A 22,647-nucleotide genomic window follows, 5' to 3' on the forward strand; every position below is an offset into this window, starting at 1 on the left:
CTGGGGCTCTTCAGCTCCGCACAGCAGCAGGAACAGGCCGAGCTCATCCCAAGGGATGGCAGCAGGGGCTGTGCTCCGCAGGGCTGATCCCGAGGGATGGCAGCAGGGGCTGTGTTCCCCAGGCTGATCCCGAGGGATGGCAGCAGGGGCTGTGCTCCCAGGGCTGATCCCGAGGGATGGCAGCAGGGGCTGTGCTCCGCAGGGCTGATCCCGAGGGATGGCAGCAGGGGCTGTGCTCCCCAGGGCTGATCCCGAGGGATGGCAGCAGGGGCTGTGTTTCCCAGGGCTGATCCTGAGGTATGGCCGGGACTTTTTTTCCCGCAGGGCTGATCCTGAGGGATGGCCGAGCTCTGTGCTCCGGCAGGGCCGGTCCGTCTCGAGGCAGTTCTGAGGGGGCTCCACGCCCGCTCCGGCCCTTAGGGGACACTCAGCCGCCAGGGGGAGCTGCTCCCGCCGCGCCCTCGAGTCCTGCGCGGCCTCGGCCAAGCCCCACCTTCCGGGGGCCCGTCAATCTGAGCGAAGCCCCGCCCTCCTTCTACCGGTCGGAGCGCGGCTTGATTGGCAACCGCGTGCCGCTGCTCTCGAGCCGCAGCCTTCCTCCGCCCTAGCTCGCCCTCTCCGGAGCGATTGGCTGATATAGCTGTCAATCACGGATTAGCACCTTCCCAACCAGTGAAGCCGCCTCCTGAGCGCGAGACGTAGTTTGATTGGTGCTTCGGGCTGTCAATCAGCGGCGCGCCCCGCCCTGTCGCGGTCAGGTAGCCCGGAAGATGGCGGCGGCAGCGGCGTCCGGTGGGGCTCTGTGAGAGGAGCGGCGGTGGGGCCGATGTCGCGGAGTCGGGGGGCGGCGGCTGCCGCGGGGGCTGCCCGGAGTCGCTGAGAACCTCGAGCCCCTCGTTCAGCGCCGGGCCTCGGTCCGGGAGCGGACGGCATGCGGCAGCGCGGGGGGCTCGGCGGGAGCGCCCGGCGGCGGGGGGGCGGTGGCCCGCGGCTCCTCGGCCCGCGACACCTGCTTGGGCTCGTCCTTCTGCTGTGGCCGCTCGTGGGGAGCGGCGAGGCGGCTCCGCTGCCGCCAGCAGGTGCAGGTGAGCTCGGGGGAGCGGGGCTGGGGGTGCGGCTCCGCGGCGGGGCCCGGGAGCGGCGGCACTGCGGGTTTCCGAGCCCCCGTCCCTCCCCCGTGCTGCGGGCAGGGCTCCGCCGAAGCGTCGGGAAGGGCACGGCGGGCGGATGGGGCTCCCCGGCTGTAGGTCACGGCTCTGCCGCTGGCAGCGAGCGATATCCCGCTGTGGATCGCTCAGACCCCTGACACTGAGCTGCGGGCTTGTTCTGTCTGTGTGTTTACCGCAGACCTTCTGCCTATAGTGCTGCTGCTCTCACCTGTTCGGAGCTCGGCGGGATTTTTCTTTTTTCTGGTGTTGCCTGTGAATCACCGGGATTCCCGTTCCTGGGTGGAGGCTCTTCAGGGCAGACGGCACTTCCCTGTTTTCCGGTCAGATTAGTCGGATTCCCCCCCGACCCCCCCGGGCCAGGCTCTCTAAATAGTCATGTAGTTCACATTTATTTCTCTCGTATGTTAGGTAACGCTTAGTTCCTTCGATTTCCCTGCTTATTTTCCTGTTTGTCTTAAAGGCACAAACTAAATATGTCCTCGCAGTCATAGGACTGACTGATCAGTGGTTTTTAGGATTCACAGGTACCAACTGTCTTTGATTCATTTATATTGTTGGTATTTCATTGGGACTTGCAAACATAACATTGTGTTGAGACTGAATTTTGTTAGGGTTGGGTTGGTTACAATGTGTGCTGAGATTCCCTTCTAGCCGTGAGGAGTTGTACAGCTTAACAAGACAAGATGTTGAGGGAGGAGCAGGAGCAGTGGGGAGGGAAAGATAGGAAGCACAAAGATTAGGTAATTTGGCTGCTCTTCCACATGAAGTATCAAAACTGGGAGTGGAACCCATACTTCCTTTATTTTTGGACCTGTGTCTCTTTCCCAGTTTTTTCTTCCCAGAACATTTATGAATTGTTCATAAGTCACTCCCTCCATCAGCCTGCTTTGAGGTCTTTCATACTTTGTGTAAAAGTGAACTTCTGAAAAAGAGAAAACTGTCAGTCAAATCTTTATTTCCTTTGATGCTACATGATAGTTTTTTCATTTATAAAATACTTGAGGTTTATCCAAATAATATTAAATTGTCATTGAGCTGTAAGGTAAGACAGCAGAATCAGTTCTGTATGAAGACATTTTATAATGTCTTTCCTGGGTCTTACTTTTCTTGAAATGCAGTTAATTTTTCTATTTAAAGGGAAATGTCAAATGTCAAATTTCATTTCTTTTCATACAATTTTCTCTTTCCTATGAGAACTATGCATGTACCTTACAAAGATGGGGGAACAAAGCATAACTTCCATGGCACTGGTAAAAAGCTTTATTCTCAAAATGAAAAGCTGATTGGACAAATTGCAGGACATAGTATTAAAGTGTTGTTGTTTGGCTTTGGTTTTTTCTATTTTATAATTTAAAAGACTGAATTAGCTGTGCCAACTGCAGTAGTGCTAAGAGAAATATTTATGATGCTGTGATATTGGGCTCATACAACATGAATGAGATGCTGTAATTTTATACGTAGGTTTTGGTTATATTTAGGCCACAGTATGTATACATGGGATGTTATCTCAAGTTTAGCCAACTGTCCAGATGCTGTCATGGGAAACCCAGTGAACTCCAGGAAATGAAGCTGCTGCTTTCTCCTTTGTCTTTGCCCATTTGAGAGACAATGTATTTGGATTACCTTATTGATGGATATTTAGTATTGAAACTTTAGGGCCTCATTAGGTGCCTTTTCCAATTTCACTGGCATCACTTTTGCTGGGAGGACTTCGTCCTGCCTGAAATAATGTATGCCTGGTGGGTTTGAGTGTAGCAGGTTCTTAGGCTGCAACATGTCCTGGTATCATCACCTGTCTGAGCAGCAGGAGCTGAGGGAAAGCTACAAGGCCTTTGTTGTTTTCCCTTCCTGTGAATATCTTCCCCGTGGATGACAACGAGACTGGTTCAGCTTGAACCTTCTCTGTCATTCTGGGCAGGTTTTAAACCTGTCTGAAGACAAACCTGTGACGTTATTTTGCAGGGTTAGGAGTCATGGGTTGTGTTTAAAAACCAATTCAGCCCTATTGTGAATGTCTCTCTTGTGTCCCATGACAGGTTGCTTTGATTTCCTCTGCTGGGGCTGGCAGGTGGTGGTGGGCTCCATTCTGGACCTTGGCAGGTTTTGCAGTTGACTCTAACACTTGGACTGATACATATGGATTGAAAACTTGAGAGGAATTTAATGGGCTTTTCATACAGTGATTGCTAACTGGTTTCAAAATTACTTTAGAATCCCACAGTCCTTCACCTAGCAAGACCGGTTGCTGCTTTGGCAAGGGAGAAACGTTTTTATGTGTGTTGCTCGTAATAGAAAAGATGGGATCCACAGAAAAGGGAGGAAAGTGTAGTTATTGTAAAGAATTTTATAGAATCTTTCATGAAGTATACCTATAATAAATTCTCCTTTGGGGAGGAAGCTGGAATGCTCGAAGTGGTGATGGGCAGGTTCTAGCAAGACTAGATTGGATTCCTTGAGCAAAACTGCTCCAATTTGTGGGCATGCAGTGGAAGTTTGCCAGCCTGGGTGGCTGGGGAGCTGTCAGGTTCCAGGGCCCTGATGGAGAGGAATGATGTTGCTCTTCTCAGGTGTGGCTTCATAGTGCTTGCAGATGAAGGCATGCATTGACAAGGTGTTTTTTTTATCCAACAATAAGGAGAGGAGGTAAAGGAAATCAATCTTGAACTGTTTTCTTGGTAAGGTTCATAACAATTATTATAGGAAATATGAAAAACAAGCTGTTGCTACTGCCTAAAAATACTTTAACCAACTTAGATTTAATTTATTCTGTGAGTGGAAAAAAAGGATACTGATATGTACTGTGCTAGTTCTGAACTTAAGGTTTGACTTTATGCTGGAGGTAAGAGCTGGGGCAGTTGTGCTGGAAAGGAGTTTCAAGGTTGAAGTGTTGAAGTTGTCTTTCACCTGCAGAGTATTGGTGATTTTCCCCAAGTGCATCAGCCTAATGTGACTTCCACTACCAGCTGTGTGGCTGAAGGAAGGACATTTGGGCACTGCTTTTCTGCAGCAGTGTTTAGCAGCCAAAATGCATCACAAACTGCCATGGCTGCTTTACTGTGCTAAAGCTTTACATGTACATTCAGGCTCTCAGTTCTGACTTGGATTTCCATACTTGACTTTAATTCCACTGAGCATCTGAATCAAGTGTGTGTGTAATGTCAGACAAAGTGTTTTCATCATCTCTGTGCTCTATGAAGTCTTTGCAAATACAAAGAGGGACTCAAAAATACTTTTATTATCCTGTAAAACTTGAATAGGTGGTAGCATTTTTAGCAGGTGTATTCAGTTTCACACTTGTGATGACTGCACAGTCTGATCAGTTGAAGTGAGGAACTGGACTTGGTGCCTACATGATTGCTTTTTGAGAGCTTTGGCCTTGGAACTGAGTGGCCCAGTTGAGTGTCAGTGGCAGGAAGTCTCTGCTGATGGACTTGGTCATGTGGGATCCAGGAGGAGATTATTAGAATTTGGTAAATAGTGTCCAGAGATGTTCATCTGGAGTATCTAAATATTCCTGCAGCTGTATGAATCTGAAGTATCTAAATATTCAGTCAGCTGGCCTCAGATGACAAGTTAAAACTTTGAGATGAAGTCACTTTTTTTTTGTTTTTGCATGAAGATGAGCTCTCTAGTACATATATACTCCTGGGAAAATTGTTGCTTTTGGGTTGCTTTGGCTTGATGTTTTACTTGGAGTTCTGTCAGACTGGGGCCAAATTGCAGTTGTGGCCTGTGGTTTGGTACAATGTAAAATGTCTGTGACTTGCACATAACAAGAAAAGCCATTTTCTAAGTGTGTGCAAGTTAGCAACTCGCATCACTGGAAGTTAAGAAAAATCTTGCTTTTACAGTGAGGATTTTAATTGTGGTCTGTGCCTTTCATGGGAATGGTCTATCCTTCCTCCCCTTTCAAGATGAACTTGTTTACTTGTCCCTGTATTTCTTTTTATAGCTTCTGTCCCAGGCACTTAATAATCATAGAACTAAAAAAAATTGAACTGAAAATTTGTCTTTTATCTTTCATTTGTGTTTGTGAATTTGAGGTAAGAAGCCAACCCTGACTTTGGCCTGCAGGGATGTTCCACGCAGAGCTTCGTTCACAGGCTTGGTTTGCTTTCTCTGCCTGTGGCTGTAAAGTGTCTGGACTTTGCTACAACTAAAGGAGTCCTCATAGGACGAGGTCACTTTCTGAAGCAATTTCTCATGTCTTGAATGCTTGGGTGTATTTAATAATTCCCCAGGTATCATTGCAGCATATTGAGATAGCACTGATCAGAGAAGGTTTCAAGGTTTGTTGGCACAGCATCAGGCGCTGGGCATTGGTTTGAAAGGACCCATTGCTGGGTGCTGGTCATGCCCCTGCATAAAAATAAAAAAAAAAAATTGTGAGATCCACCATTCTGGATAGGTAAATATGATTGGGAGTAATTTTCTGGATGCTTGCTGTAGTCTGGTTTCAGTCACTGTTCACACACAGTTTATCTGCGTGGGATAAAGGGATCTCAGGCAGTGTAATGCCAGAGCTGCAAAAATCCCAGTTCTGTTTCAGTACTAACACTGCAGTTCTGCAGCAGAAGGACAGCACATGGAGTCCTCCTTAGGTTTTATTTTGGAGCTGCCTTTCTGTTTGGTCTGGGCACTTAGTGTCTGGAGCTTGATACAGTTCTGGATACAATTTGCAAAAGCTTCAATGCTTTTGTTGCTCTGTATGAGCTCTTTGTTTTCATTGTGCTGCTGTTATGAAAGGTCTTGAGCAACATCTAGATACAAGAAACATTTTGTCAACTTTTATAAGCAGAAATGTACAAACTGTCAGGATAATCCTTTCAGCCTGCACGTGTGCTTTAAGTGCTGTCTGTAGCGAAGTGTGTCATATATAGCTTAGGCAAGGTAGTGGTAGGAAGTACATTGTCAGTAAATGGTCTTCTGAGTGATTTTCAGTATGAAATGCTGAACAAAGTAACACCTTGTCCAACACTGCTGCACTTACAAAAGTTTCCTTTCTGATAAGGAAACATCACTGTAGTGACTTAACAGTGATATGACTCTTTTGGGACTACCACTGCAGTGTGGTATGAAAGATGTGTAGAAAATAGTAACAGTAGATTTTTTTTAGTGCTGACTTTTAAGCTTGCAGCCTGTAGATCAGATCCAGATCTCCAAAATCAATCACTTTCTCGGTGGCCTGTTCTGCCCAGGGATCCTTTAGCAATGAATAGGGATGAGAAATAGATCTAATAAGCTCTTTTTTCAAAATGCTGCTCCTTCCTTTCTCTCCTGCATTTCTTAACTCAGCTTACATTGGAGTTGGAAAGGCATCTGCTATAAAATCAAGATTCTGGAAAATCCCATCACATGAAAATTGCATTTATGGATTTCTTTCCTGTGAACTGAAATTAGTCTCTTCAAAGGCATTGTATCTTAATGGCTTGTGTTGCTATCAAATGGTATCCATGTTGCTATCTTGGTTGCCATGCTGCAGATAATACTTTGCTGGTGGTTGGAGGAACCATCTCATGCTACTTTGAATTATTGTGGTCTATCCTATGTTAAAAAAAAACCAAACTGCAACTCCTGTGCCTCATTGTTGGAGAAATGGTATAGCAGATGAAAAAAAAAGTACTTGAGCAGGAATTAATTGTCAAAACCAACAACTAGCAGTACAGAATAAAGTGTGCTCAGCAGAATTTTGTGAGTGTATGTACATGTATGCACATACATGCAATTAAGAGTCAGTGATGCATTTGCAAGATGATAATGTTACCCAGATTTTCCAGAAACACTGCCATGAAGGCATAAGGCACATAATTATTTAACATGGATATTTTTTGCCTTAAGATGCCTTTGTGCAAACATGAGATTCTAGCACTGAAACTTCAAACAGATCTCACTCTGTAAACACTTGAAGTACCAGCCTATATTTAGTGCTTATTAAAATTGAGCAGTATGCTGTTATGTGAATAATTCTCTGACATTACTGGGAAGACTTGTAGGATAATAGAATAAGGTCAGTAATGTAAAACTAATCCCAGCTCAGAGTTTTGCTGGTTACTAACTGTTCAGCCAATATGCAGGCCAGGACAAGTGCTCAGAAACAGGAGGATCAGAGCAGTGCTGTTCTGAGATGCTGTGCTCCAGGAGAGACCAGCTTTGCCCTGGATATTTTTGCCTTAGGATATGTAACATGTGCCACCCTAACACACGGAGTGGATTTAAGCACATGTAGAAGAAATTCATTTGAACCACATTGTAAAAGCATTTAGGGGAACATGGGATAAAGTAGTTTGAAAAAAATATTGACTTAAACTGCAGGATAGACTGCTGTTCTTTTTAAGGACAAATGGGAGGACAGAAATAATTTGCCAAGAACTGTTGACATAGAATTCGCATCCAGTTGTGATATGAAGTAGCTAAGATTTTTTTTGAAAATGTTGTAACTTATTGGATAGGACAGTGATATTTCAGGGTCATGTGTCCACAAAACACACATTGAACTGTGCAACTGGCTTTTGACACTGTAGAAATATATCCAGAACTCAGCATAGGTTGGAGGAGTGTCAGAGGCTTTTTTGTTTTATGGGGAATACTCTGTAAGAAATAGTCTTGTTGCTGTCTTTGTTACCCTTTTTTCTGATGGTTGGTTGTTGTAAAGAAGAAAAGCTGTTGGCTTTTCAAAAGAATTGTTTCTGCATGTGCCTTGGCCTTTCATCCCACCCACCTGCCCCATGAGGGACCTAATGGAGTTCTAGGGTAAGACAGGGATTGTAATGGACAAGTCAAGTAGAGGGATGAAATGTCTCAATTTCTGTCTAGAGGAATATGGGAACAGACTTGTATTTGACTTTTGATTTTTTTCCCCACAGTACTGCTTGTCATTTTACTTGTAACTTTCCAAGTGCCAGACTTTGATTTAGGCCATGTGGCACAATTCAAGTTTAGCCAGGAAATTGTTTTATTGACAAGCTGTTAGTTACGGCTTCTTGTTTTCAGAAGGAGTAATTACAATTGTGCACAAGTAACTTGGATAGCTGTAGCTTTAAGTCCCTAAGAGTTTTTTTTCTTGAGACTGTATCTAGAAGTAGAATTTTTTATAGAAGGAAGAATAAAATCAGGTGATAAAGTGCTTTTGCAAAAGGGTACATTATAGTGAAGGTTACTTTTGTTAGTAATGCATTAGACATTTGCATTATCCAGTGTAAGGGAAGCAATAATGTCATGAGAAGACAGACTTTTGAAACAGCTCTTCAGTTAGTAATATTTTCAACAGATTGTTCTAGGTTATTTTCTTAAGATAGTAAACATTTGTGCTTTAGTTGAGTGTCTTAAGCACTAAGAATCTGAATGCTAAAAATTTCAGGTGTAGACTGAGAAACATTGAAGTTCCTTTAGCAGTGCTGTGTGTCTGTTCTTAAATATTTGCTCAATGAAGGAACATTTCCAGTCTCTTCCTGAAATACTTCAGGCATTTAGGACCCTTTTAGATTTCACTAAGGTGCTGCCATTATGTTGAGGACAGCAAGGCAATGAAGATCTCTGAGATGTTGGGAATGATTCTTCCTGTAGTACTGGTACTGTACTGGTAATGGCCATTCAAAGCAAAGGGCTGGTTGGAATTTGGAGTGTCTTTCTCACGCTAAAATTCTCTTCATTTTATTTTCAAAAGAATGTCTGAAATGCAAATACCACTCCTTCAGAACTTCTGTTTGCAGTGTGATGTATCTCAGTTGAAGGTTGGTGATTTGGATGCCCTTCTAATGTAGTGTTTTAAAGCCCATTGTGCTATAGCATTGCACAACTCAATAATGGTTCTGCACCCATTTCTTCTGAAACTTAATCTTGAAAATGATGCTTTTTTTTTTGGCTCAATTGTTACATGGAGCATAGCAGGAGAAAATTGAGATTACAGGAATGTGGTAACGAATGGAATGTGCTTGAGTTTGGTTGGGTGTTTTTTGTTGTGAAATGGAGGAGTTGCAGTATCTGTTGTACTTTACCTTGTCATACAAATCAGGCATTACACAATAGATGTGTCTAAAATAATTTTGAATAGAGGTTTGGCTTTGTATTCTGCCTGTTACCTGCAGGCCATCTGAATTTATAGGCCTGGTTCTGTCTGTATGGTTTTGTGCTTATTAGTAGCAAACCTCTGAAGACTTCAGGGTGTAAATAAATGCAGGAGAAACTCTTTATGAGGGAAAGATAATGATCTGCATCTGACTTGTGGAGAGCTGGGTAGGAGTCGATAGCACTTTCCCACTTAATTGCTGGCGTAGAACAGAATGGCAGCATTATTTAGGAAAGTTGGGATGGCTTTTAAAATCACATTTGTCAAAACCACTATAAATTAGGGTGATATTACACTTTTAAATGTGGTTACTTTAATATTTGTTAAAAGCAGAGTAAGTAAACTGACAAAGTTTATGAAAGATGCCCTGGGTTTAGCTAGGGAACAAAATTGGATTCGGTCATTCATTAGTATTTTAAAGACTGTGCTGTTCTGACTTGGTGTCATAAAGTAGAATCTTAGTTCATGATCATATAATTTGAGTGTGTCCAAGAGACAGTTTAAGTGACTGCTGTCATGCTGGATTTGTGCTGGAAATAGTTATAGCTATTAGTGCCAGTTATATAGCTGCTCTTGAAAGGAAATGGGCTCTTGCTTATGCAGTGGGACTGTTGTTGCATAGCAACTACTGTGCTGAAAGCTTAAAATCAGATGCTCCCTTGAAGTTCACTGTGCCCCAATAATGCTTAATTTATCTGTGCCTTACGCTGCCTTTATTGCAGTAGTGAACGCCTTTTATGAGTGCACTCACTCGTGTCTGGAATGTACATTTACTTTTCTTTCTCCCTCTGCTTAGAACTCTGTGGCATCATGAATTTTTTAGCCCAGTTTTCTGAAGGTGGAGACCTTAATAATGTGATTACTCACACCGAACCAAAATCAAGAGTTCAGGCATCCTGGCCTTTCATAATCTGTAGAAGAAAGGCAAGCCCAGCATCCCTGGTGTATGGGCAGCTACACCTGGTCCTCTGTTGTCCTGAGTGGAGGCTGTTGCTTGACAAGTAAACATAGATGGAATATTTGGCTAGTTGGCATGCTTATTACTTGTAATTAATGATACCAAAGGATGCCACAGGTGGATACATGAGAGTATTTGAGTATTGGGGGCAGACTGGGAGACGAGATAGAGAAGGGAAACAGTCATAGTGAAAAAAGAACTTGTGTTTGCTTAGGTGTTGAATTTGGTGGTTGGAGAACTGTCTTATGAAGAATGGACATGTAAAAGAAAGTCAGCAATGTATAGGGAATCCAGGCCTATAGAAGTTGCTTTGAAATATGCTTTGTATGAAAATAACATTTTCCAGCCCTTGAAACATTGCAATAAACACTGATGGGTGTGTTCTCAGGTCTGTACTTGATCCTGAGAATGCCAACATGGTTCATCATCATCGTTTCCTCAGTGAGCCTGTTCATGTACTTGCCTGTGTATAGCCTTTGACTTCACATGTGCTGTGCTCAAATTTGGGCTTTAGTGAAGAACGTGCTTAGGAAATGGCATCTTCAGAGGTGCTGAGGAATCTGCTTCAGTAGCTGCTAATTAAATATCTGCCTCAGCCAGGGCTTTGATTTGTTTATGATACAGTGTACTTCTAAAAAGTGGGTAAATAACATAGATGTGTTTAACCCTGTGTAGCTTTGAAAAAATACCTGGTTTTCTGTGTTGATAATTTAGGACCATCTACGTGCCATTTTGGGATGGAACATGTCCTAGCACAGAGCTTTGTGAAGCATTATGTTGTGCTCACCTTGCAGTAACACAGAGTGACGCAGCTGCACTACATCTCCTGCTTATTGTAATACATTGATATAATCCAGGCTCTTCCTCTGGTTTAAGTAGTTTGGATTTACCAAAGCAAACTAGTCTAGACTGTTTGTATTAGCTGACAGGAAGCCTTTTGCTGTTGGCATGTTAGAGTATTTTTTAATCTGTTTGGTGGTTCCTTTCCTAAAGAACAGATTCTGACTTCTGGGTCGATATTAGGATGCCTTAAGTTGTTACTGCATAGGGTTACAGTAAATATGGCAGGATTTTAAACTACTATGCTAAGTAAATCTGTTAACTTCTCCACAGTGTGTGATATTAAGAATCTTAGCTTCTGCAATAATTATGAAATTGAGTGTTTATTGGAGTTTATCCAGGTTTATATTAAAGTTATTTCAATTTACAATGTTTTTTAACAGGTTTTTAAATTTAGGAAAATTCTTGTGTGATGACTTTATAAAATGGTCCTCTGCATTAATTAGAATGGATTTCTTGCTGGTTGCTTTTTTCAGTCAGGACCATAAAATAAATGTCATTGCTTCATACTTCCACAATTTACAAACAAAAGGATGTTTGAAACATCTTCTAGTTCCAAGTCATTTTACTAAGCTCCAGTGAATTAATCATTGGATGGAAATAGTTGAAAAATGCAAATGAGGTTATACTGCAGCAGATTTTCAGCACTTTGTCACAAAGACCAGTTCCAATACTTAATCAGTAACTTCTGTCACTGAATATGTATTCATGCAAGCTATTAAAATAGCTTTACTTAAAATAAATTTTAGCCCAATTACAGGTTGCCATAATTTAATACTTAACTTTACATTAATTTTTAAAAAAACCCTGCAAATTAAAAATATTACTTATTAATTACTGTGTAAGAAACTTCAAAGTTTATCCAAACAGAGATGGGTTCTGTAATTCTTAGTAAATGTCTTTTACTTGTATGAGTCATCTGGAATGCTGTTCTGTAACTGTTGCAGAAACTTGCCCAGGATAATTGGCATTTTTCTTGTATTAAAGCTTCTGTTCATAATTTTCTATGTGAAAATTGCCTTGTGCTTTTGCAAGTTTAGATGACTTCCATCTTAACAGACCATTAATGATTAGCTGCCTTTTCAAAGGTGATCTTTGCTTAAAAAAAAAAAAAATCATTACTTTCTCCAATTAACAGCTGCTCGTTCACACAGTTTAATTTCTAGAGAATTAAGAAAGGTTTTAAAGGTTAGGAAGTAACATAATGAACAGCAGCAATATTTTTCTTTTCTGTATGCTTTCCAGGACACTTAAAAGAGATGGTTACCTTATAGGGAACAGTGTAACTTGCATGAAGGGCTTAGACTTTAGACTTGATAAATGTGTAGTTTCTTTCACAGAAGGAATTCCAGCAGAAATGTTATCTTTTTCATATAAAGTGTCTGAATACATATGCAGTGTATCTAACATGTACAATAAATGCAGCTTGTGATTGATAGTGCTCATTATGTCTCACTTGGACTTAAGTAAATGTCTCACTTCATTGTACATAAGATCATCAGGAGCTTGAATCCTGCTAGCTGGATTTGCTGTGATAACTTGTAACTGCTGGTGGTCAGAAGTGGGGATCCTGAGTTAGAGTGAGCATGGTAATGTTTATGTAAATAATACAAGTTGTGGTTGTGCTGCTGTAGCTGGGGTAGTGCAGGGCTGGGAGTTGGTGGGTACAGGGACCATCATGGCCTGCTGATGTCCTTGCAGGAGATGAACTTCTGGGGGCACAAACCCCTGGCCAGGTTTTGAAAACAGACAGTAGAATTGAGGGAAGGAAAGCAAACTCTGAAGAGCTGCTTGAGGTTTTGGTAGAGGCTGCTCAGAAAGGCCACCTGGAACGTGACATGGTGTTTGGAGCAGAAGGTTCTGGTGAGAAGGGAATTGTCCCCTCAGTTTCTGTGGGGAATAGGAAGTCACTGTAAAATTCATGTTAGCCAAAAGAGACCTTAGAGTGTACCAAAACCCAAAATAAATTTTGATAGCATTTTTTAGTGTTTTATACACTTGGCAGTTGAGGTGCTTTGCACCCTGCTCTCAAGGAGCTGGTGTGAAGTCCTCGAAGAGCAGGAATGCTTTCTGTGAGTAATGACAGTGCTTGTGTGCCTGAGTTCAGTGTGCAGGGATTGGCTTGGCCAACTTAGCCAATGCATGAACCATTTGAGGGGGTTCAGGAGGCTTGATCTTTACTGGGAGGAGTGTATTGTGATTGTGGTGATGTGTTCCTGGCTGTTTGTTAGAGAAAATCTGCATCTGTTCATTAGGTAGTCTGATGTGAGTTGACTTCTTGTTTCAGTGAAATCGTTGGTGAAGGTTGAGGAAGTTGTTTGGAAATCAAGTGTGATGGGTTTGGAGAAATGTCTGAAAAAATAATTCTAATACCTGGTAATGTAATTTTTGTTGGTGGTGTTTTTTGGTCTTTTTCTGTAGTAAAGCTACCTTTTGTTATTTGGTTTCAATTAAGGGTTTAAAGGAATTCCTTAAATTTTATCTGCAGCTATATTACCTGTGTGTGTTTGTTACAGTAATTTAGCTAATTAATGACTTCACAGATTGTTTATATTTACAGTTCAGGTAATTTTTAGTCTCCTAAGTCAAGCTACTGAACATCTGGAGGAAGTAAACACAAATCAGCTGTTATCTTCCCCTTTTTTCTTGTTGATGCTTAGAAATGGGAAAATATCCATTGTGTTACACAGAAGACTTGATTTAAATGAATATAAATTGTTCTATTGAGAGCCCTCTTCAGAGATACTTTGTTCTGTTCAGAATTATGACTAAAAGCTGGTGAGTGGACTCACATGGTTGTTGATCTGTGTTTGAACAATGCTCAGTATCTGCAGTGAAGTATTCCCAGTCCCTAATGAGGTTAAAATGCCAAAGCTCTTGTGGAAACTAGAAACCACTTGTTTGAAAACCTTCCATTTTTGCTGACTTTTATTTGTTGTATTGGTAATAGTCTTAATTGTGCAGAAAATGTGACCTTCTGGAAGTTTGCTGACACACTTTAAAGCAGGATTTTCCTTATGGCAATTTAGACTTTACATGTAATTAAGTAAATATCCTGTAAGTGTTCAGTGATAATAAATTGAGAGATTTGCAGAAAAGCTTTTTCTGCAAATCTCTCAATTTTTGCAGTTTTTTTAAGGTTTAAGAGATAATGGACAAGTTTGTGTCCCTTGACAAGGGATCAACTTCTGCTTTTTTTACTTTTGAGGCTTCAATTACACCCTGTCCTGTTGCCAGATGTTCCCATTGATACTCAAATGCTCTTGTAAAATCCAGTCAGTCCAGGTCACCTGACATTGTTAAACTCTGACAGTGATGTAATAGCTAAACACATTTTAATCAGATGTGGTCCAACTACTCCTCTGATCCCCATGGCAGTACCTGTTTGAAAAGAAACAGCAACAGCAAAAACAACTCCTCCAGATGTGTGCTCTGGTCTCCTAGGGAACCACATGTCTTTGTTCTCTACTGAAGATGAAAACAGGGATGAAAATAGGTTTAATACGCCTGGCAATAACTTAAGATTTTTCTAAGATGCCATTTGAGGCTTTTGATCCTATGAGTAATAACCTGGCTTAATCTCAGGAAATGTATTGTTGTAGAATGTTTGTATATAAAATTTTGGAAAATTATTTGAAGTGTTTGTAAAACAGCTAGAAATCTAAAGTTCTTGAAATGAAGACAATCACCTGGTGAATCACAAGGAACAGAAATGGTGTGGAGCTGATTACATCCATTGCACTTGTGACAGCAACTTGTGTGTTTGGCAGACTGTCACAAATGCATTTCTTGAAAGAGAGAGTAGTGTTTTGTAGTGATATATTTTACATTTTGTGCAGTTTAGTGAGGATTTCTTCTAGCTGCCTCTTCCTGTAGGTCAGGTGTTTTAGCTCTTGGGAAATATCTTCCAAAAGACCAGATTTCTACTCTTGTGTTTGGATATTTGCATCAATTTATTGACTTAAACATAATCCAATGCACCAATCCCTTGGTGCTATCACTGTTCATCATAAACTTCAGCAAATCATTTTGGCTGAGGCATCTTAGCTGGAACCAAGTAAGTCCAGAATGCTGCAGGCAGGTGGTGAAGCACAGATGTATTTTGCCAGTTTGTCCTCTCTGTTCAGTTTCTTCTTAGCTTTGATTACCTTCATGGGATTAAATGTTCAGACTCCCATTTTTAAATAAATGCAAATGGATAATATGTTTTGAAGGAACTTCTTAGGGTGTTAAAACGTATTTATATAATATTGCATGCATGTTTGTTTCTAGGAGAAGGAGCTACTGCAGAAGTTCCTTCATCTTTTGTGATTCTGTCTCTGTGCACTCTGGTAGTCCTGGTCATTCTGCTGGCAAACTGTGTCTCCTGCTGTAAAGACCCTGAGATAGATTTCAAGGTAAGACCTGAAGTTATCAATGTGTGTACAGGTGATATTCTCAGCTGCATCCCTGTATCCAGAACATTTGACTGGTTGTGCTGATGCTCTGTAGTGTCACTGTACATCCTCTCTCCTGAAACAGCCAGTGGCTGTATTCCTACAGCCTGTGGTTCCTGATGCAGCTGTTTATTTTAACTAATTGCTCCCTGCTGCAGTAAGGATCTTTAATGCCTTTTCAAAATAATAACTAGCTATCAGAACTAGTAGTAAAAGTTGCACCTTTAAGACAATCTGCTGTGAATAACCTTTTTGTTGTGTTTGTGTTTTGTTTTTCCTTAGTCTGCAGATGGGGTCTGTCAAATGAGAATACTGAAGATGCATATCCACTGTAGCAAAACTCTTGAGAAATTGTCATCAGAGAATTGTTACTTTTGGAACATCTGTAATCAGTGTTTCTAAAATTGAGTTTTGCTCTCATTTCTAAATGGAGAATATTTGGCCTCAGCAGTCCATGCTGTTTCGTTCAAAGCCAGGGCTAGCATTTAAAATGAAAACAAAACAAAGCAAAAAAACCAACAACACCAACAAGACCCAAACCACCAAACCCACAAAAACCCAACTAAACAAAAACCCCTTGATTATTAAAAGCAATGCTTTAATCTCTAAGACAGCAATTAATGGAAAGTATGTAATAGAACACTAAATATCTGTCACTATTCTTGGAAAAAAGCTGAGATTTCTTAGCAGTGCTCCTTCAAACTGAAAGAAATGTATTAATGCTTATTTAAAGGCAAGGATCAGCTTGTTTACTAAGACTTCTTTTGTTTAGGAATTTGAAGATAACTTTGATGATGAAATAGATTTTACACCTCCAGCAGAAGATACTCCATCTGTTCAGTCTCCAGCAGAAGTGTTTACTCTTTCAGTTCCCAATATTGCTTTACCAACTCCCTCCCAGTTTCCATCTCGTACAGGTAAAATACTGGTTTTTAATGCAAAAACAACAGTAGGCATTTTCAGTGTCTAAGGTGGAGTGTGGCTGTTTGACTTTACTGTAATAAATAACTTATTGCAAATTTCCATAAACTGAGCCAATATATTTTGTAGGGTGAATGATAAAAGGGGAAATATTACTTCTAAGATGTTAACGTGTGGCAGGGTTAAGAGAGCTTAAGAGAACAAAACTGCCTTAAAAGCCCCTCTCTAGATTGCTGTCATTATATCTCTATATAGCTAAAGGGTTTGAAATAACCCTGGGACATTAGTGACTTCTGCTCTTTAGTGGTTTTCTTCATGGCTAAGTTGTCATTGGATTTTAGCCACCACCCTTAAATAGAAATAAGAGTGATTCCTTTACTTAACAGCAGTGCTGCTGCTCAGCTGCATCACTTCCTTGATGTCACTGTAGACTATTTGTGCAGTAAATGTGATCTGGGTAAGACAGAGCATTAGGCTTCATCTCCCTGTGTGGAAGGGGTTTTGGAAAGTGTTCTTTAAAATACAATTTTGGTAAAAGGAAACTTAAGCATCTTATCATATTATAAGAAGAGTTTAGCCTAAACTTCTTACTCTCATATTGTGCTATTTCACATAATTTTACATACTTCTTGGGTTGCTTGATACTGCTTGGGTTACATGTGCAGGGAAGCTTCTAGTAAAATTCCTGTACAAATTTCAAGAAACTCTTAGTGTGCCTTTAATACAAATGGCACAGTTGTACAAATGACTCAGTATTTTAAAGAGCTGGGAAAAATTATGAGTGAAAATTTTTGTCAGCTCTGCTGTGTAGCCATCATTGTTAAAATGAAGCTGTCACAATAAGTGTTTTGCCAGAAGGAAGGCAATGTGCCTGAGTACTTGGATAAAATGTGATTGCACTGCTGTGGCCTCCACCATGCTTAGGAGCACATGGACAGTGATTTATACAGCTCTGGCTCTTCCAGTACAACAATACTGCTCTGAATGTAGTTTATGGAGATAAATTGTGGACTAGAGTTCTCAGACAAGAGAAGGTTTTGTTTAAATTAATTAGTGTTCCTCACCAGTCGGGCAGCAGAGGGGTCAACACTGCTGAATCTCTTCTGGTGAATGAGGTCTGCTGTTGTTACTGCCCATCCTCTGCCAAGATCTGGGTTTTCTTTTCTGTCCTCTTCTCTGGGCTCCTATGTGAAGTATTTTTAGTTGAAAAATGTCCTCCTTCCAGATGCTAGCTACAAATAGGGCAGTTGGGCTGAAGAATAAAGCAGGCAAACTTTCTCTTGAAATGGTAACTCTGTATAACTGTAATTGTTAAGATGTACAAACAATGAGTTTTGTCTTGGCTTTTCTATTTTATTAACATAGGAGACTTTTGTAAGTAGGTTATTTTCTCTACCCAGATACAGACTATAATATACTTTTATATTGGAAGCACCTTTTTTGCTTTCTTGCTGAGTGTTAACCGTGTAAGTTCATGTTAAAAACATGTAAGTTCACATTCATCAGGACAATTGCTGTGGTTTTGTTGGGGGTGTGCTCTGGTGTAGTTTAGAAGCTGGACCTGAGAAAAGTTTCATTTGAGAGCTGTTGTCACAACATTACCTTCGTATTTTAGGTACATCTGAGTATGGTTTGGTGCTTGGGCTGAATGTGTGCACCCAGCTGGGTATAAATCCTGTACAAGCTTGCATTGTTTCCTCAGCAGTTGCTGACTTTGGCCATCTGAGTGGTTTGAAATGTGTTACGTTTGTTTCATTGTGTGACAGATGGATCAAAGTCTCAAGTTGCACGTCAGAGTCTAAACTACATCCAGGAAATTGGAAATGGCTGGTTTGGAAAGGTGAGGAGTTATCTCTTCATATTGCACAGACTGAGGCTTATTCTCAGGTTACTAGGTCTCTGTATTTACTTTAACATGCTACTCAAGAAAGGAAAAAAAAAAGCATAAAAATTTTAGTTGAAATTAGATATTTCCTTGCATGCATTTCTTTAGCTGTAATCACAGCACTAATCTGTGCTTTTGAAATTTACCTGTAGATTCTTTCTAGACACTAGTTTGACATTTCACTTCCATGGATTTGATTTAATACACTCCTGTTTTTACCAATTCTTTTTAGGGAAAAAAATTAAGTAAATAAGTGGTCTTCACTAGAAAATGTTTTCTGAAAGCTGACTTGTAGATCAGTTGTCAAGATCAAAGTATGTGTATTTAATTATCAAAGCTCTGTTTGTGTTTGTAAAAAAGCCAGGACATCTTTCCTGCAACATGTTTTTAGCTCTTGTTTTTCTTTTATGGAAGATTACAAATGTTTTTTCCCCTCTGATTTAAGACACAATGTCTCTTTCAGGTTCTCCTTGGAGAGATCTACACAGGCACTAGTGTAGCAAGGGTAATAGTGAAGGAGTTAAAGGCAAGTGCAGGTCCCAAGGAGCAAGAACAATTCTTAAGAAATGGAGAACCTTATTAGTAAGTAATGTTTCATAGCTTCATTCTGCTGCAGATAAATTATGGATATTGCTTTTGTTCAGTGTTATTGTCTCTCCTTCCCTTTTCATATAACTGTAGTATTTTTATGTAAAATGGGAAAACACTCAACCCAAAGTGAGCAAAAGTTGTGTTCACATAACTTGGTGTGCTTTACCTTGCCTGGATGTGCTGTAAAAGCTTGGTCAGTGAAGAGCTTTCTCTTCTTGGTGCTTTCTGACATCCTGGCTATATTTGCATTTAGGCTTACGTTGTTGGCATTTGTCAGAAGAAACTTCATGCCTTCTGCTGCATTGGCACAAGTGGGTTTGGGGCAATTTTGGAAAAGTAACTGATCTGACTGGGAACTAACTTGGCTAAAAAAAGCTTTATCTTGTAGCCAGCTCTGTACCTTGGTGTAGTTCATGAGTTGCATGCATTTATTTTTGGTATGAGGGGTTGTGGGAGGATGAGTGTGACTCTCATGTGGCAGTCCTGGCTTTGGTGGGATTGAGATCCTGTGAGTTTTGGCTGCTGTCAGTGATACACTTCAGCAATACAAAGGTACAAATGGAATCTGTGCCTTTGGTACTTGCACCTTCTGTTCCTGCCACCCCCCTCCAATGTAATGTATTGAAAATTCTGGTAGGGATTTCACTGTGTTGCATTCTAGTGTGATCTTCCTGGCCTTAACTGTATTTTTTCCCTCCAGTATTCTTCAGCATCCAAATGTTCTCCAGTGTATTGGGCAATGTGTGGAAGCCATTCCTTATCTCCTAGTTTTTGAGTTCTGTGACTTGGTAAGTGCACTGATACGAGATGCTGCTGTTGTTTTTCCACTGGTGTAAGCTGTGTGTGGTATATTTACTGCCCTTTGCTCATGAAATTATTCTTTTGCTTTCTTGTTTTTTGATTAACCAGAATTTTGAAAGGCTTTTGTTTATTTTTTTTAGATTTCGAAGAACCACAATTACAATTTCTTGTTTGTACTCTTTTCAGTTCATCATGTATGTTCTAAGTGCTTGTGGAGTGTTCTGAAGAGGCAAATAGCTGTTCTTTGATAATGGAGTTAGCAGTCTTTCTGTCTGCCTTCAGCAAGGAGCTTGGAGGGCAGAGGGTGTCATAGCAGGGAGCTTTTTTATCACAGTGCACACACCAACATCACATCCAAAATATTTGCTGTCTGCAATCTTAATGTACTTTTATTACCATTTATGTGAAAATGTTAATTTAGGAAAATGGAAGAATTTCTTCCCCTCTGCCTTCTCCTCTACCTCCAAAGTGCCCAAATTTTACCCATGCTGTGCTGCTTTGTGCTAAAATGCAATGGTGAGCTCACTTCTGATATCAGTCCTATGGATTCTAATAGCTGGATATTTCACTTTCAGTCTTCATTCTCTTCCTGATCCTTTCTCTTATGGTACTCTTCTTTTCCCTGCATTCTTATCCTTTTATTTCCTTTCTCATGCCCTTTTTACCCTCCAAGCAGCTACCTTGTGCCTCCGGGGCACCAAAAGAAAAGCTAGGAACACACTGAAGGGTGTTCCCACTGCTCTCAGTGCCACATGGTCCCTGGAATGGGAGGGAGAGCTCAAAGCCTTGCTCAGCCTCTGCAGTCTTTGGAATGTTCCTGAATGTTGTGAGGAAGGGGGGGCAATTACAGAGCCTTTGAACTGTGCCCAGTGTGCAGAGCCATGAGAGACAAAAATTTGGATCCTTGAATTATGTATTGTGGCATAACACATTACTAAAACCAAACAAACCCCAGGGTCCAAGTGGCTCTCTAAACATTGGCTCGATGGCTGCTTTTAAGGTTTGTTGTGTAGATGTCACCTAAAGCAGAGTTCCTTGGGAAATGTCAAGACAGAAATTATGTCAGAAGTGCACAGATGTTACTAAGGAATGAGCCTTTCAGAAGTGAGACAGATTACCTTTATAAATTTCAGCAAGATCTTTTTTACCAGTTTCACTACTGCAGAATTTTTCCCTTTAAACTCAGGTGCAAAAATCTGCTTCTAGTTGCCTCAGGCAATTTAAATTACTTAGCATGAACTTGAGGTTTTGGAGAAATATCAATTAATCTGTTACCTTAAATAACTGTATTTTTCCATGCTGCTCTTTTGCTCAGACGTATTAGCTGTGGTAAATTAATGAGGCAGAAGTGCTGATAAAATCCTTCTTTTCCAAATGGAAGAAATGCCTGAACTTTTTAAGTGATTGATCAAAGTAAAATGTTCTAGCTTTGCTAGCAATTAAAAACTCTGTGCCTAAGGTTAACAGATAAGGTTTTTCAATGTAGAGATAGAATACTACTTGCTGGTTTTTAAACCTGCTATTCAAATTGGAATTTCTTTAAAAGGATCTTGGACAGTGAATTGCATTTTATAGATTCTATCAGATATACATCCAAATCAGATTTTATTGCTGCCATGTTTTCAAATAGTTATGTGATTTAATCCAAATTTAAAGTTGAAGATGGAGTAGCTTTTAAAGATTGCCCTACTTTAGGTATACAGGAAAAAATAATGTTCTTGTTTGATTCTTCATTTTTTATACCAGAAGTTGTCATGATCCTGCAGAGTAATCTGGAAAGGATTTCATTTAAGGGGATAAAATAGATTTTCACTTTAACTGGTGGCAGTAAGCTTGACAGTTAAAGTGGTAGTTTTACAAATTTGAGTGTAGTTAGGTAATTTCTTTGGAATGGAAAATAAATGTCTGTGTTCATTATTCTATTCCAAGTGAACTAAAACTTGGTTTTAGAAAATTATATATTACAGTCAGTTAAACATAACTTTCATAATAAAGTCTGGCTCACTTAGAGAGTTCTTACTTGGTAGAGCTGAGTATCTCCTAGACATGATGGTGTTTGTTTCTTTGTGCACACAAATACTCAGGGCTGGGCAGACAGGACAATGTTCCCTTTGCAGTTTGGTGCAGAGCCTGGGCCAAGTGAGCAGCTCAGCATCCCTGTCCATCTCTAATTCTTGTTGTGGGCCAGGGCCAGGAGTGGGAGGTGGCAGTGTTGGAGTAAGTGCAGAGAAGAGACAGGAAGGAAGGAATGTGAGGGAAGCATGATGGAATAGAAGATTTGGCTAAATAGGTTTTTTTAGTAAAAAGGTTTTTAGGGGAGTGTCAGGAAGCTTTTTATCGCTGCAGTTGGAAAGGTGATTATTTTGGTTTTTTTCGACTTCTAGTAATTGATCTCAAAGCTCTGTGTCTTTTCCCCCTGAAATTGGGTGAACTGGGGTGCCTGAAGATGCTTCCAAAACACACAGGAGTGATTCTTCAGCAGAAAAAGCATAAGGGCAGATGGAACTGAAGTAGTGGACTAAAGGTTCCAGTGTCTGTGGTGACTGTTCAAATGGGAAGGATGAGAAACGTGGTCCTGTTCAGCTACCAGTAGTTTAATGCTGAGCTAAAGCTCTTTCCCTTATGTTATGGTGGTGTCTATGTATATCCAGCAAAGTAAACTTGTTTTAATCCCTTGTGTGTTTAAGAATTCAGTAGTTCTGGAAAACATGGCAGGAAGATGAGCTGTATTGGATAGGAAGTTTCAATATCTTCGGGTGACAAGTTCTTTTGAGGCTCATATGGAAGTGTTGATCTTGTTTTGCAAATTTGACACAAGTAACAAAAAATGTGGCTATTCTGATCAACTCAGTCTGGAGGGTACAGAGGTTGTTTTATTCACACTCCTTCCAACCCATAGCTTATCTCAGTGTGTCTTCCTTTTGCTACTTCTCTTGCTTGGATCTGTAGCCTTTTGAGGGCCAGTTGACCTTGTCTTGGTG

General features: G+C 40.7%; 1 protein-coding gene across 2 annotated transcripts in view; it reads left to right on the forward strand.

Moving 5' to 3' along the window:
• Positions 1–756: 756 nt before the first annotated feature.
• The window catches only part of LMTK2 (lemur tyrosine kinase 2), a 42,046-nt gene continuing 20,155 nt past the window's right edge, over positions 757–22,647 (forward strand). For both annotated transcript variants that reach the window (XR_007778880.1, XM_030229842.2), the window contains exons 1-6: positions 757–1,085; positions 15,305–15,429; positions 16,241–16,385; positions 18,156–18,229; positions 18,738–18,856; positions 19,566–19,653. Coding sequence is in view for 1 of the 2 variants with exons in the window: in XM_030229842.2 (XP_030085702.1) it covers positions 932–1,085; positions 15,305–15,429; positions 16,241–16,385; positions 18,156–18,229; positions 18,738–18,856; positions 19,566–19,653 (705 nt within the window). In the remaining variant the exon portion in view is untranslated. The remainder of the gene's footprint in view (positions 1,086–15,304; positions 15,430–16,240; positions 16,386–18,155; positions 18,230–18,737; positions 18,857–19,565; positions 19,654–22,647) is intronic.

Source organism: Serinus canaria, chromosome 14, assembly GCF_022539315.1.
Source record: "Serinus canaria isolate serCan28SL12 chromosome 14, serCan2020, whole genome shotgun sequence".
Taxonomy (NCBI): domain Eukaryota; kingdom Metazoa; phylum Chordata; class Aves; order Passeriformes; family Fringillidae; genus Serinus; species Serinus canaria.